Source organism: Candoia aspera, chromosome 2 (genome assembly GCF_035149785.1).
Source record: "Candoia aspera isolate rCanAsp1 chromosome 2, rCanAsp1.hap2, whole genome shotgun sequence".
Lineage (NCBI taxonomy): Eukaryota > Metazoa > Chordata > Lepidosauria > Squamata > Boidae > Candoia > Candoia aspera.
Genome location: NC_086154.1, coordinates 20,911,506 through 20,925,317, shown reverse-complemented (window position 1 = coordinate 20,925,317; position 13,812 = coordinate 20,911,506). Strand labels below are relative to the sequence as shown.

At 41.5% G+C, this 13,812-nt stretch overlaps 1 protein-coding gene across 3 annotated transcripts in view; it reads right to left on the bottom strand.

Annotated features, from left to right (window-relative positions):
- The window catches only part of PXK (PX domain containing serine/threonine kinase like), a 51,147-nt gene that overhangs the window by 34,553 nt on the left and 2,782 nt on the right, over positions 1–13,812 (bottom strand). For all 3 annotated transcript variants that reach the window (XM_063291493.1, XM_063291494.1, XM_063291492.1), the window contains exon 2: positions 762–812. In XM_063291493.1, coding sequence (XP_063147563.1) covers positions 762–812 — 51 coding nt within the window. The remainder of the gene's footprint in view (positions 1–761; positions 813–13,812) is intronic.

The following is a 13,812-nucleotide window of genomic DNA, read 5'->3' as shown; positions in this document are numbered from 1 at the left end:
GCAACATTGAGACTTGTGACTTCTCAAATATATCTAGTTGGTTACAAAGAATGCTGGAATAGGCGAGGTTGTGGCCTAATCCAGCAGGGCTCTTTATATGTATAAAAATATTTCCTTTTCCTATGGAATTTGTGCCTCTGGAACAACTAACATTCTCAGGGATGCTCACGAGCAGCACCCTTATCACCTGTCCTTCTGAAATGAAATATGGGGTCAGCTTCTTAGAACAACAGTGAAGCCTTTGGCGCTCTCAAATATCAAAGCAACAGGCCTGCATTTCAAAGGATGAAGCTGCTGTATCTCTCCCTGAGGGCGATATCCCTTCCTCTTACTCTATCTCCTCCTCTTATCAGCTGTAAAACCATTTCTTCTTTGCATTTGTGTCAGTCAAGTATACTAAATGCCTTTGATCAATATCCTAAATAAGAATTATGCAACCTTGTAGCTCTTGCTCCTGGCTGTTCTGAGTGACACCTATAATACACTTTGGCTTTACTAACCTTAATTGCCTTGGAGTTATCTAAAAACGAGTGATAATTTAACATGAACCAACTGAGTTATGGCCAAAGAAAATTGAATGCAGGAAAGAAATAAAGGGCTAAGCTCTGATCCTACTCCACAACTTCTTTCATTCAAAAATTATTTGTGCCAAATGACTCTACCAAAAAAACCCCCCTGAAGTTATACAGCAACAATACTGGATCATCATAGTTCAGCTGAAGGAAAAAAATCTGCTTTATATTATGAATTTAAGAAGTTACCTGCCAGCTGTTTTCCATTGAAATCCCTCTTTGTACACGAATAATGTATTCCTAGAAATTAGAACACAATTAAAACATAGAACATGTTATATGATCTGTCAAACCAAATTCAATATTGCTTTCAATATAATTTTAATGTATATGAATGGATTAAGACAACCAGGGGCCTTTAAAAGTCATTACAGCCCTGAGTTTTGTATATGGACAACTGTCTATTTTCCAATGCTACATTAGAGCCCCATCTTGGAGCTCACTCACTTGTCTCTACTAGTTTATCAGGCCATCCTGCCGCTTTCCCCGTTGACTTTGTTTGTCGGAAGCCGGCAGCGAAGGTTGCAAATGGTGATCACGTGACTACGGGATGCTGCTGTAAGTCTATAATACGGGATCCCGGCTATAAGTCTCCTCATACATTTCCTTGTTCAGTGCCGTTGTAACTTCAAATGGTCGCTGAACCAATGCTTGTTAACCAAGAACTACCTGTTATGAAAGGCAAACTTGGCAAACTGATGTGCATTGTGTCAGAGGAGGAAGCAACTGTGTGACAACAATATCCAAATGGATGTTTTTCCCACTGTTTCTTAATACTGAATTCCTAATCCATTAAAAGCAAGCAAATTTCAAGTAAAATATACCAAGAATATAACATATGCAATATATAAATGTTATGCCAAGTATTTATTTTGGACTACCTCACTTATGTCAACTCTGCTTGAATTTATATAATCCTCCTTAACCTTTACTGGACTGACAACTATTAGTATGAGAACTCCAATAGTGCATAATACTAAAGACAGAAAACATGTACAACACCAAAAAGTTTTTGTGTAATATAACATCCTATGAAATGTTACTTCTGCCCTCTGCAATAGAATATTTGCTTGCCAAAAGAATTATATAGTACACTTTTATCAGATACGTAAGCAAATAATAATACATACTCTGCTTAGCTATGAAAGAAGGAAAAATGTTATCAAAGATCTAATTGGTAACTTATGGTCCTGTTGGAAGAAAATTAAGATCTCTCCCTGCCCTCCATGTTGTCTTCCCCCAGAACACTGTCTCCCTGCAGTATTGCCTTCTCCTTGAGCAAGGTAAAAGGTTAAAGGTCACCACATAGAATGAGCTGGATGCAAAAAGGAGATGCCAGAGAGTAATCTATAAGAGGAAGCCCAACTGTTTAAACAAAGGATTCCCTTCCGATTCAGTCAGAAACCTTGGAACACAAAAGGCTGCTCATTCACAGACTTCAGCAGAGCCCATCCAGGTAAACGTTCTTCCCCAGCCAAACAGATCTCCATAATCCAATCACAAAAGATTCCTTCCAAGGTGGAGACAAAGCCACAGCCCCGCAGGAGACCCAGACGACCAGGACAGGAAACACCAACAGCAGGGGGCCTGGCCACAGAGCGCCTCCTCTCTGAAATCGGGTAAACTGCACTTTCCTCAAGTTCCTAGGGGGCGGGAACACCTTTGCAAAGCAACAGCCAAGCTCTCCTATATAAAGGGCTTGTGGGGGAAATACAGGTGTGGCCACCTTCCAACCAGCACACTCTGTACTCTGTACATGCTCTTGGGAAATAAACCTTCAACCTCTGTTCCAGCAACTGCCTGCGTCCTTTCATTCCCAGTTTGGGATGAACCCTGGTAAGAATTCCTTCTAACAGTCCCTTGTGACCTTAATATATTTATTTTTATTCACCTATATGATGACCAACTCCAGGAGACTCTGGGCTTCGTGCAACATTGAAAGCAATGGAAATCAGAATAATAAGAAAACAAAACATTCAACTAATCCTACAAGCACTGGAGTTGTTAGTTGATCAGGTGAAAGCACATTTTTTTCTCCTACATCTCTTATTATCATAAAATGTTAGTGCTGGAGGATTAACTATCCAAAGAAATACAGTATTTCTGGTTGCCACACTTAAGTAGCTTAAGTACTCATATTCAGACCACCACCCCAAGGAAGCTTCTCTTGGCATTTATAACAGATCTTTATCTGTAATCACCAGCATGAGAAAACAGGACGAAAAAGACAATTCAGTGCATCAGTGGTGAAATGGGAAGCTTATCTGGGAAACAAACAGCATTTTCTACTATTACAGGCAATACTAACCCTTGTAAAATTAGACAGTTCAGCAGTATTGGCCATCTGCTACATGACATTTAAAGGTTACTAATAAATCTCGGCTCTCCACCTCAGTTCCCCTCAGCTATGAAAAAGGTCTAAATAAAGCACCAAATTCACAAAGAAATTCTAAAAACAAACTTACTACTACAGACAACTTTGCATGTAGTAAAGAACGAATAAGCAACAGACAGCTGCTGTGTATAAAGACAGCTATATTTTATTTCATAAATTATAATCACTGCAGTAAATGATTAGCAGATCATGCTTGAATGTTCTGCTGCATACACAAACTTTTTATCAAACCTTTCCTAGGATCCCTGGCAGAGAAAGTGTTTTGCTATCTACCACTGATAACTTAGCTTTTGCTGTAGAGAAAGAATAGCCACTTACTTTGTTCCATGAGTAAAAAGCTCTTATATGGAGCAGCAGAGAGACGTCTCAGAAGAAGCTTATTTTTCCCCTTTCGTCCTTATAGATAATTGATATGTTTGGGAAGCTTAAAAAGTAAGACTCATTATTGGGAAGGGGGCTAATAAATTGCATGACTTCATTTGCAGGCAGTTAACTGGTTAAGGCACCAGGCTAGAAACCAGGAGGCTAAGAGTTCTAGTCCCGCCCTAGGTATGAAAGCTGTCTGGGTGACATTAAGCCAGTCACTCTCTCTCAGCCCAACCCACCTCACAGGGTTGTTGTTGTGGGGAAAACAGGAGGAGAAAGGAGCATTAGGTATGTTTGCTGCCTTGAGTTATTTCTAAAAATAATAAAGGCGGGATAGAAAATAGATAGATAGATAGATAGATAGATAGATAGATAGATAGATAGATAGATAGATAGATAGATAGATAGATAAATGATTTACCAAACCTAATAATATGAACCCTGTTGGTTTTAAATAAAGCAGGGTAAGCTGAATAAAATAAGGAGTAACTAAAACCAGGTAAGACAGCAATCCGAGATTAGATCAGGACAAAAGCTTAGTACAAGTGAACCAACTTATCTTAGCTACACAGGAAAAGAAAAACTTTGTATTTACAAGCCATTTACGTGCTCTTACTTTAATATTCTAAAAACTAGATTGCTCTGCAGGGCCTAAAGGCATATTTACTGACTCGATACTGAAGCTAAACAGGTCTGGGCCTGCTCAGCATTCAAATGTGAAATTGCATAGAATCCCTGTATACTCTGCCTTGGACTCCACAGAACAAAATAGAAATGTAAATGAATAAATCATTCAGAGATGTAAGCAAGCACAAATGCAGTCACATATGACTAAACCCAGCCTACTTCTGTCGTGTCTTCCAAAATTCTTGTAATATCTTGCTCCTCATATGATGGTAGCCTGCTCCACTGCTCTCATGCAGATCATTTGCTCACTGATCATATGATAAGACCAACTATGATAAAAGATCTGCTGTATCCATAAATAAAAAGAGTATAACTGATGATAAATTCATCAGAAACTACCTGATAATTGGTAACTGCTTACGGTAATGGTTAACTGAGCTCTGTTGTGGCTCACTATACTAAAGGATGGACTGAGATGAAACAGTTTCCCTTAATTTTCTGGTTGTTAAAATGGCTCAGTTATGGAAATATTAGGGGATGTTATTTCAGTTTGCTGTGCCCACACACTGAAAACACATGTTTCCATTCAGCAAGATCATATGATAATAGCTCTTTCAGGAAGTCAATTTTCACACTTTTAAAATCAAGTTTACTGAAAACAAGGTAGTAAACTGACTCTGGTCCTTTGCTCAAGCAGGCTGTTAGAACAGCAAATCGGAGCTGAACATTCAGTTACCAGCCAGATCTGTCTGTTTTCTGCAGAGCTATCAGAAAGAAAACCAATTTTGTTCTATGAAAGATACAGCAAACACAACATTTTTGATCCAGTGGCTGCTTCTGCAATTTTGAGAACATGCTGTGAACATTCTCACAAAGTGCCTTGGAAGGCCTGCCTATTCACAGAATTAGTGCCATGAATGAAGACTATTCCCTATAGTCTCCCACGTCCTCTTTATCACTAGCGCTTATCTTCAGTTTTGTTTTGTTTTTCTGGGCAGATGGGCAAACTTTCCATCAAAGTATTTGGCTATAATCATCTGTATTAGTTAAGGATGCCTATGTGGAGTACAACAAGGCTGTATATTGTCACCCTGCTTATTTAACTTATATGCAGAGTACATCATGAGAAATGCCAGGCTGGATGAATCACAAGCTGGAATTAAGATTGCTGGGAGAAATATCAACAACCTCAGGTACACGGACGATACCACCCTAATGGCAGAAAGTGAAGAGGAACTAAAGAGCCTCTTGATGAGAGTGAAAGAGGAGAGTGCAAAAGCTGGGTTGAAACTCAACATTAAAAGAACTAAGATCATGGCATCTGGCCCTATCACTTCCTGGCAAATAGAAGGGGAAGAAATGGAAGCAGTGACAGATTTTATTTGTTGGGCTCCAAGATCACCGCAGACGGTGATGGCAGCCATGAAATTAAAAGATGCTTGCTCCTTGGGAGGAAAGCTATGGCAAACCTAGACAGCATATTAAAAAGCAGAGATATCACCTTGCCGACAAAGGGCCGTATAATCAAAGCTATGGTTTTTCCAGTAGTGATGTATGGCTGTTTGAGTTGGACCATAAGGAAGGCTGAGCACTGAAGAATTGATGCTTTCGAACTGCGGTGCTGGAGAAGACTCTTGAGAGTCCCTTGGACTGCAAGGAGGTCAAATCAGTCAATCCTACCCTGACTGTTCATTGGAAGGACAGATACCGAAGCTGAAGCTCAAATACTTTGGCCACCTAATGGGGAGAGGACTCACTGGAAAAGACCCTGATGCTGGTAAAGACTGAAGGCAAAAGGAGAAGGGGATGGCAGAGGATGAGATGGTTAGATAGCATCACCGATGCAATGAACATGAATTTAAGTAAACTCCGTGAGACAGTAGAGGACTGGAACGCCTGACATGCTATGATCCATGGGGTCATGAAGAGTCTGACACGACTTAATGACTGAACAGCAACAACAAATGAGGCCTACATTGGGTCCAGAAAAATTTTGGAAATAAACATACTAGGAGTTGGAAATTTGCTTTGCAGCATGCCTGCTTTCATTTAACATTTTAAATGAAAAGTATCTTTAAAAAAATTAAGTGGTTTACTAGGCACCAAAGGAGGGATCCTTTGACACTGTATTGCCTACTCTGATACATACCAACTTTTGCAGGTTGTACTGTAGGGGATGTTTTTTCAAAATGTGTTCTACAAAATCTAGAATTTGATGGGAATGTGCAAGAGACTAACAGGGGGGGGGAGTTCACTCATATGCAGCCAGGAACATCCATAGCAATTTTTCTAAGCTAGTCAGGCCTTTTCAGTTAACATTCAGAAGCCCCACGCCCCCAGGGGGCCTTTGTATTTGTGGTGACTCATCTCTCTGTGGGTGTCTGAGAGACTAGCAGCAGGGGGTCAGAGAATTTATTTTAAAACAGTTTCCTTGGTCTGAAAAAGTTTGGAAAGCCTTACTCCAGAGAAGCAGAGGAGTATACAAGAGCATATAGCAAGAGATACAAATAGAATAGACAAGAGAAAACAAATATGATAAATCATGATAGAGAAAGAAGACATTCCCGAAAAAGTTAACATAACAGGTAAGAATGTCTGCAATAAACCTTAAAACAGGGAGGGTCAATGTGGTATAGTGTTAAGGTGTTGAACTAGAATTGGGGAGACCCAGGTTCTAGTCCTCTCTTTAGGCACAAAACGCAACTGGATGACCTTGGGCTAGTCACTCCTCCTTAGTCTTAATAAGCATGAGACTCTGCAGCAAGCCAGATGAAAAACAAAACCTTACATGAACTGCAGAGTGCAGAACAAGCAGATCCTGCAACCAAGCCAGACAAATACTAGAAAAAGCCGCAACAAATTTTCATACACAATCTAGCATCAACTGAGTACCAAGAGTGCTGCAAATCCTATTCAGAATGCACTTTTGTTCCTGGACACAAATAGAAGTTGATCAATGCACTATTCTATCCTAGCCTAACAGTGATACAACCTGACATTAATGTTTACACACACAAATGTGATGCCGCCCCTTCTTCAGTTTTGACACAGGGCACAACTGGGGGCTTTCTAGTGGTAGAAACTTCCTTAAAGATGCATCTATAACCCCAAAGAAGCATTGACCTCTGAGGTTTGACAGACATAATGCTGATGAAGAATGTACAGTGATGATGTAAAGGGTTAGGGTTGACCAGCAAAACCCAAATATGCTCTCTTCATACATAAGAAAAATATTAATCAAAAAAAGTTATCTTATCCCTCCAAATTCCAATAGAATTTGAACATATGAAATCAGATGGACTAAAACACAGACAAATACTCACAGTACTACAACACATTAATACCTTATATTATTAATACCTTATTTTTAGACTTAGAGAAATTAATTTTGACCAAATCTTGGTTTCCCGGACACGGCCACTTTTATATTAAAATTGTAAAAACAGAAGACTAGTTTCAGATGTGACATAAGCATCTCGTTAGAATCACATTTCTACCTTGCAATGCTTCTCTTTTTTTGGCATCCTAACAGCAACACACCAGCTATATAGGAGCAGATGACACCTGAAAACCCTTTTCCCTCAACCATCTGTCCAAGCTGAAAGGGATAGCTAGGGATAGTTAATATCCTAGAAGATATTCAGGAAAATCTTGATTAGAGAAATGAGATGAAATGTAACAGAGACGGTACGAAGTTCTTCACTTACAAAACAAAAATCAAATTCATAGCTATAGGAATTGGTTAATGGTACTTGTAAAAAAGATCTTGTAAGACTAGTTGATTGCAAACTGAATATGAGATAGAAGTTATGATGTGGCTATCAAAAAAGTAGATACAATTATTAGGCTGCCTTCATTGAAGTATAATTTATATACCACAGGAAGTAATTATTTGACTTTATTCGGTTTTGATCACACTCCTGGATTTATCAAGAGCAAATATTACAATGGTCAGCTCTACATTTTCATTAAAAAAAATAATACATATGAGTCAAATTTGAAACAAGCCAACACTACTTATTTTCACCACTTAAAAGTTAAACTGCAAATCTATGTCAATTTCCAAACTGCTGCCACTCTTCCCAGATAGGACCTCTTATCTGGATTTAGCTTTCATTTCCTTGATCAGATGGATTAACAATGCCAGGGAAGAATTTACTACCTCAGTGGGATTTGAGGAAAATGTTGAAGTGGTTGCTATAAGCATATTGATTGTGTTGTGATCTATCTGGGCAGTATCATACATATTTCATTGAACTAAGTCTGCTTAAATTTTTATTTGATGACTACTTATAGTAAATTAAACGTTCTATTTATATGCTATAAAAATAGAATATTTGCATGATAATGAAGTAAATTAGTTTAGTTTATTCAGACATTTAGTAAATTAAAATGAGTATTGGGCCCAGGATCAAACCCTGAGGTACCCCACTGCACACTATGTCCACTCCTTGTGGACACAGACCCATTAAGGACCATGCATTGGATATGGCTGTTCAGCCAATTGTGAATCCATTTGGTAGTGGGACCATCCATCCTATATTGTTCCAGTTTATCAAGGACGCTGTGGTCTGCTTCATCAAATGCCTTACTGAAGTCTAAGTACACTACATCCACAGCATTCCCTTGGTCCACAAATACAGTCACATTACCAAAGATTTGTCTGGCATGACCTGTTTTTCAAATCTGTGTTGCTTTCTGGTAATCACCATGTTCATATCTAAGTGCTTGCAAATCCACTTCTTGATTTTTTTTCTAAGACTTTCCTAGTACAGGATAACTTCAAACTTAAAATATAGTTGAAAAAGGGGGGTTTATTACTATAGTAAAGACATGTTATGGACTGTGTATTTGGAAAAAAAGTAAGAAAGGAGATGTAAACTCTGACAAGAGAATTATAGAATGTAAAGAGTGATGTTTTGAAGATCATCTAGTTTAACCCCCTGTCCAGTGTAAGAATATTTTACTATATCATCCCTGATGGCTGACTAGGATTTTGTATAAATATTAAAAAATATATTAAACACACATTGGTAAATCTATAAAAATAATGAAACTTCATCCATTTTACTACTATTCCAGTGTTTCATTTGAGCAGTACTGACAGTCTGGGAAAAAAAATCTGAAAGGTGCTTCCTGCCGTAATGGCTTTCATTGGCTGCTAAAGGCCAAGAGAAGAATGGTTTACAGGCAGGTTATTTGCTGCTTATAACAATGAGCCTTCTAAGCCTGTGCTTGTAAAAAGCTAAAAGAGGGAAGTGCAAGAAAGCTTGTTTTTGGTTCCCTTATACAATTCACATAAAACCTTATCAATTAACTTGGGCATCATGGATATTCCAACTATACAAGACAAAGCATTCTTGAGTATCTGCTGCTGAGCAACTTAGACATATCAGTTTGTTTTTTGTTTTTTAAATCGTATGGCATAGCAGTTCGGTGTTCGTGCTTTTTCTTGCTGGAAAATCCTTGTGAGTCCAGCAGCCAGATGCGTAGACTATTTAGCCGTGACAAGTCACATTCCCCGGGGTGCACCATGAGGAGGTTAGTCTACATTGCACCAAGTTGGGCTGAGAGGGAGTGACTGGCCCAAGGTCACCCAGCCGGCTTTCGTGCCTAAGGCAGGACTAGAACTCACAGACTCCTGGGTTCTAGCCCAGCGCCTTAACCACTAGACCAAACTGGCTCTCTGACAGACCAAACTGGCTCTCTGACGTATCAGTGATGGAGAGGGAGACAGAGAGATCAAAGCCTTGTTCCAAGAATTCTCAGCTCTCTATTCAGAGCCAAGATCTTTCTAATTGAGCAGACCCTTATAATTTGTTAGAGTTTAATATATATGGATGGAGGGAGGGAGGGAGGAAGGGAGGGCTCGGTAACCATTCACTATGAAGTGTTTTATATTTCCAGTTGCAATACTACCTGGTTTAGCTTCTTTTGGACAATACCACCTGGGACAATACCACTGAAAAGGTTTAAACTTAAAGGTTACTGAGTCACTATTATTGAGGCAAAAATTATAAGGAGTCTGGTAGCACTTCTTCAGACTAACACATTTCATTAAAAGGTGTACGCTTTCATGAACTACAGCTCACTTCATCAGATGCACAGCGTGGCTAAACTGATGTAAGATTTAAACTGAGATGAGGTGTGGGGAGGAGAGCGGAAAACAGGTTTTATTTATTTTTATTTTTATTTATACTTCAAATGTATTCACCGCCCATCACACTCAAAGAGTGACTCTGGGAGATTTACAGTAAAATTGGTTTGTTAGATAGATGCAGGTTACGTGTGAGACAGACTGCAAGTACCTTATTAATTAACAACTGCAATATGCTAAACCCCTTTGTGTTTGTTGAGATCTCTTGAGACAGCTTGAAACCTTTTGATGTGATTTCAGCAGTCTCCTGCTCAATCATGCTGTTAAAATCTCCGTTCTCCAAAATGGTGCCTCTGAGATCTGCAACTAGCACATAACAAGAAGCTGTGCAAAGGCACTCTTAGCCACAACTGCCACCTGCTTTTCAAGCAGGAGTCATGAGTCCAGGAGGACGCCCAGATTGCACACCAGGTCTGTTCCAGGCAGTGCAACCACATCCAGTACCAAAGATGGCACAGTCCCTGAACCAGAGGGCCCCAAAACACAGAGCCATTCAGCCTTGCCAGGTTTCAGTTGAAGCCTGTTGTTGCCCATCCAGACCCCACCACCTCCAGGCATCAAGATAGAACATCAACAGCATTGCTTAATCCGCCAGGGTCAGAAAGATATAATTGGGTATCATCAGTGTATTGATGATACCACACCCCATGGCAGCGGATGATCTCACCCACCAGCTTCATGTAAATGTTGAAGAGAGCACCAAACCCTGCGGAACCGACAAAGAACGGGTTGAGGGTGCGATCTATCTTCCTCAATCACCACCAGCTGGTATCGACCCCGAGAAAGGTGGAGAACCAGCATAGTACAGTGCCACCCACCCCCAATCCCCAGAGCTGGTCCAGAAGGATACCATGGTTGATGGTATCAAAGGCCGCTGAGAGGTCAAGAAGAGCAAGAATGGATGCACAACCTCCATCCCGCCCCCACCAGAGATCATTTAAAAGCGCAGCCAATGCCATTTCCATCCCATACTCAGGCCTGAATCCTGATTGGATGAAGTGGGTTATCTGGACTCCTTTCAGAGTCCTCTGAAGCTGCTGCACAACCACCTTCTCAATCACCTTCCCCAAAAAGGAGAGGTTAGATACTGGGCAAAAATTGTCCAGTATGGTGGGATCCAGCAATGGTTTTTTGAGGAGTAGGTGAACCAATGCTTCCGTAAGTGTAAACAACCCCCTCATTCGAGGAATTAACCACTGCCAGAACCCACCCACACATCCCCCAGACAGCTTTAGTTAGCTAGGAGGGGCAAGGATCTAAAGAGCAGGTGGCCAAACTCACAGTCCTAAGGACCCTGTCCACTTCCTTAGGTCCAAGAGGTCAAACTGATCCCCGATAACAGGGCAAGAATCCACCCTGGGCATCTCCCTAAGACCTGCAGCAAGGCCAGCATCCAACTGAGAACGAAGTTGAGTGATTTTTGTCCAACAGATGCTAGGCAAATTGTTCTGCACAGCCTCTCCGAGCCCCCTCTACCCAAGATGGCATGTGTCAACTGAAAAAAAGCTGCACAACAGCTATCTGCGGACACAATACAGGCAGAGAAGTATTGCTGCTTTGCCGCCCTCACCACCATGAGGTAGACTTTAATAGCAGCTTTAACCCATGTTCTGTCGAGTTTGTCCCTCATCGAGTACCAGTGGCACTCTAGACATCTCATTTCATCTCCCTCAATTCTTCCATGAACCATGGAGAATGATAAGATCCATGAGAGGGGAGAGGTCCCATAGTTGCTATCCAGTCCAAAGCCTCAGCCGCCCTCTTGTTCTAAGCGGCCACCAGGGCTTCAGAGGGACCATGCAGCAGACCAGCAGGAACAACTCCCAGCTCCCTCTGAAACCCAACAAGGTCCATCACTTGCTGAGAGCAGACCGATGTAACAGGTCCTGCCTCCCTGCAGTGGACAGCAGTAACAGAGAATCCCACGGTAATCAGGGTGTGATCTGACCATGACAAGGGGACAGTAAGAGTTTCCGCAATTCCAGATCATACTGCCACTGCCCTGACAGGAAAACCAGATACAGTGTGTGACCACTGTCCCACGTCAGGCCAGGAATAAGCCCATGGCTGTCATGTTAGCCATGAACTCCCAAGCTACCTCAGATCCCACTCCTAGAGAGAGCAGACTGAAGTCCCCAGAACCATAAGCCTGGGTAACTCCATCACCAATCCAGAAATGGAGTCATGGAGCTCAGGCAGGGAGGTTGCTATGCAGCAGGGAGTCTGGTACAGTAGCAACAATCCCAACTGATCCCTAGAGCCCAACTTAATGAACAGGGTCTCGCTTCCATCAACCCGTGGAACAGCTTTCTCAATGCTGAGAAAGTGCAGTGTCGTCCAGTATGGGCTGTAGTTTATTGATAATGTGTTTGAGTGATTTGAGATGTGAGTGACAATCAGCGGTATTGTATGTGTTCTTATAATAGGTCCTCCTTGGGATTCAATCTGGCTCTACTGATTTGTCTATTGATCTCAGGGCCACAACTAGGGGGAGGCAAGTGGGGCATGTGCCCCGGGCACCGCACTGGGGGGGCACCAAAAAGAGCACTGGGGGGGCGCCAAAATGGGCATGGAATCCACGTTTGCCCCGGGTGACACAGACCCTAGTTGCGGCCCTGATTGATCTCACTGGGTGGGTAGTTCAGTCTCTTGAATGCCCAGCTTAATTCCATTAGTTGAACATCTGTCAAGTGGGTCAGAACAAATGAGGTTATAACACACAGTGATGTGTTCTGGGTGGACGCTAGAAGCATGTAACTATGCATGATGATCTGTAGGTTTCCTCTGTGTGTGTCCAGACCTGATGGTAAGGCTGAGGTTGATGGTAGAGTAGAAGTTGTTGAAGTCATTATGGAATTTGATTACTCATTTCTATCAGTCAAAATGATGAAAATGTCATCAATCTCAAATAAAAGAGGGGCTTCAGGGGGTAAGAGTTGAGAAAGTGTTGTTCTAGATCAGCCATGAAGATGTTGGCATATTGTGGAGCTGTGTGTGTGCCCATGGCTGGTCCACTAATTTGTAGGTGTATGTTACTACCAAAGGTGAAGTAGTTATGGGGGACTACAAAAACACACCGTCTGCTGGCAAGTCATGCTGTGTTGGGCATCAGTGATTACGTTTTTGATGGCTTGAAATCTATATCTGTGGGGGAACTTCATGTATAGTTTCTCAACATGGCTAAAATTGTGTTAAAGAAATTGCCCATGGAGTTCAGTCTTCTTAGGAAGTCTGTGGTGTCTTTTATGCAGCTGGTAATGCTGGTGGCTTAAGGTCTGTAATGGTATGTGAGAAAGACCTTGAGAAACAGGGTGAAGAGATGCTGCCTAGGGAAAGGTCAGATAAGAGAGGGCATAGCCCGCAGCTGCATAATGGGTGGAGAAAGAGGCTCAGAAGGGACTTTGCAGGCTACAAAGGAGATGGCAGGAGATTTGTACTTTCAGACTTGCAAGATTCTGTTAATGCAGCCTTACAATAAAGCAGAATTAGCTCAGCTGGTTGTGTTTCCTGTCTGGGCTACCTAGGAAGGCTGACAAGGTTGAAGTATAGAGGCCATGAAACCTGAGAGTCAGTGATAGCTTCGGTGTTTGAGACAATGGGACAGACTGGACTGCCTGGTTTGTGTATTTTGGGAAGTAGGCAGAAAGGCTCCTGGAGTGTCTCCAGATAAATACAGTCTTGTATGTCCTAAGAAA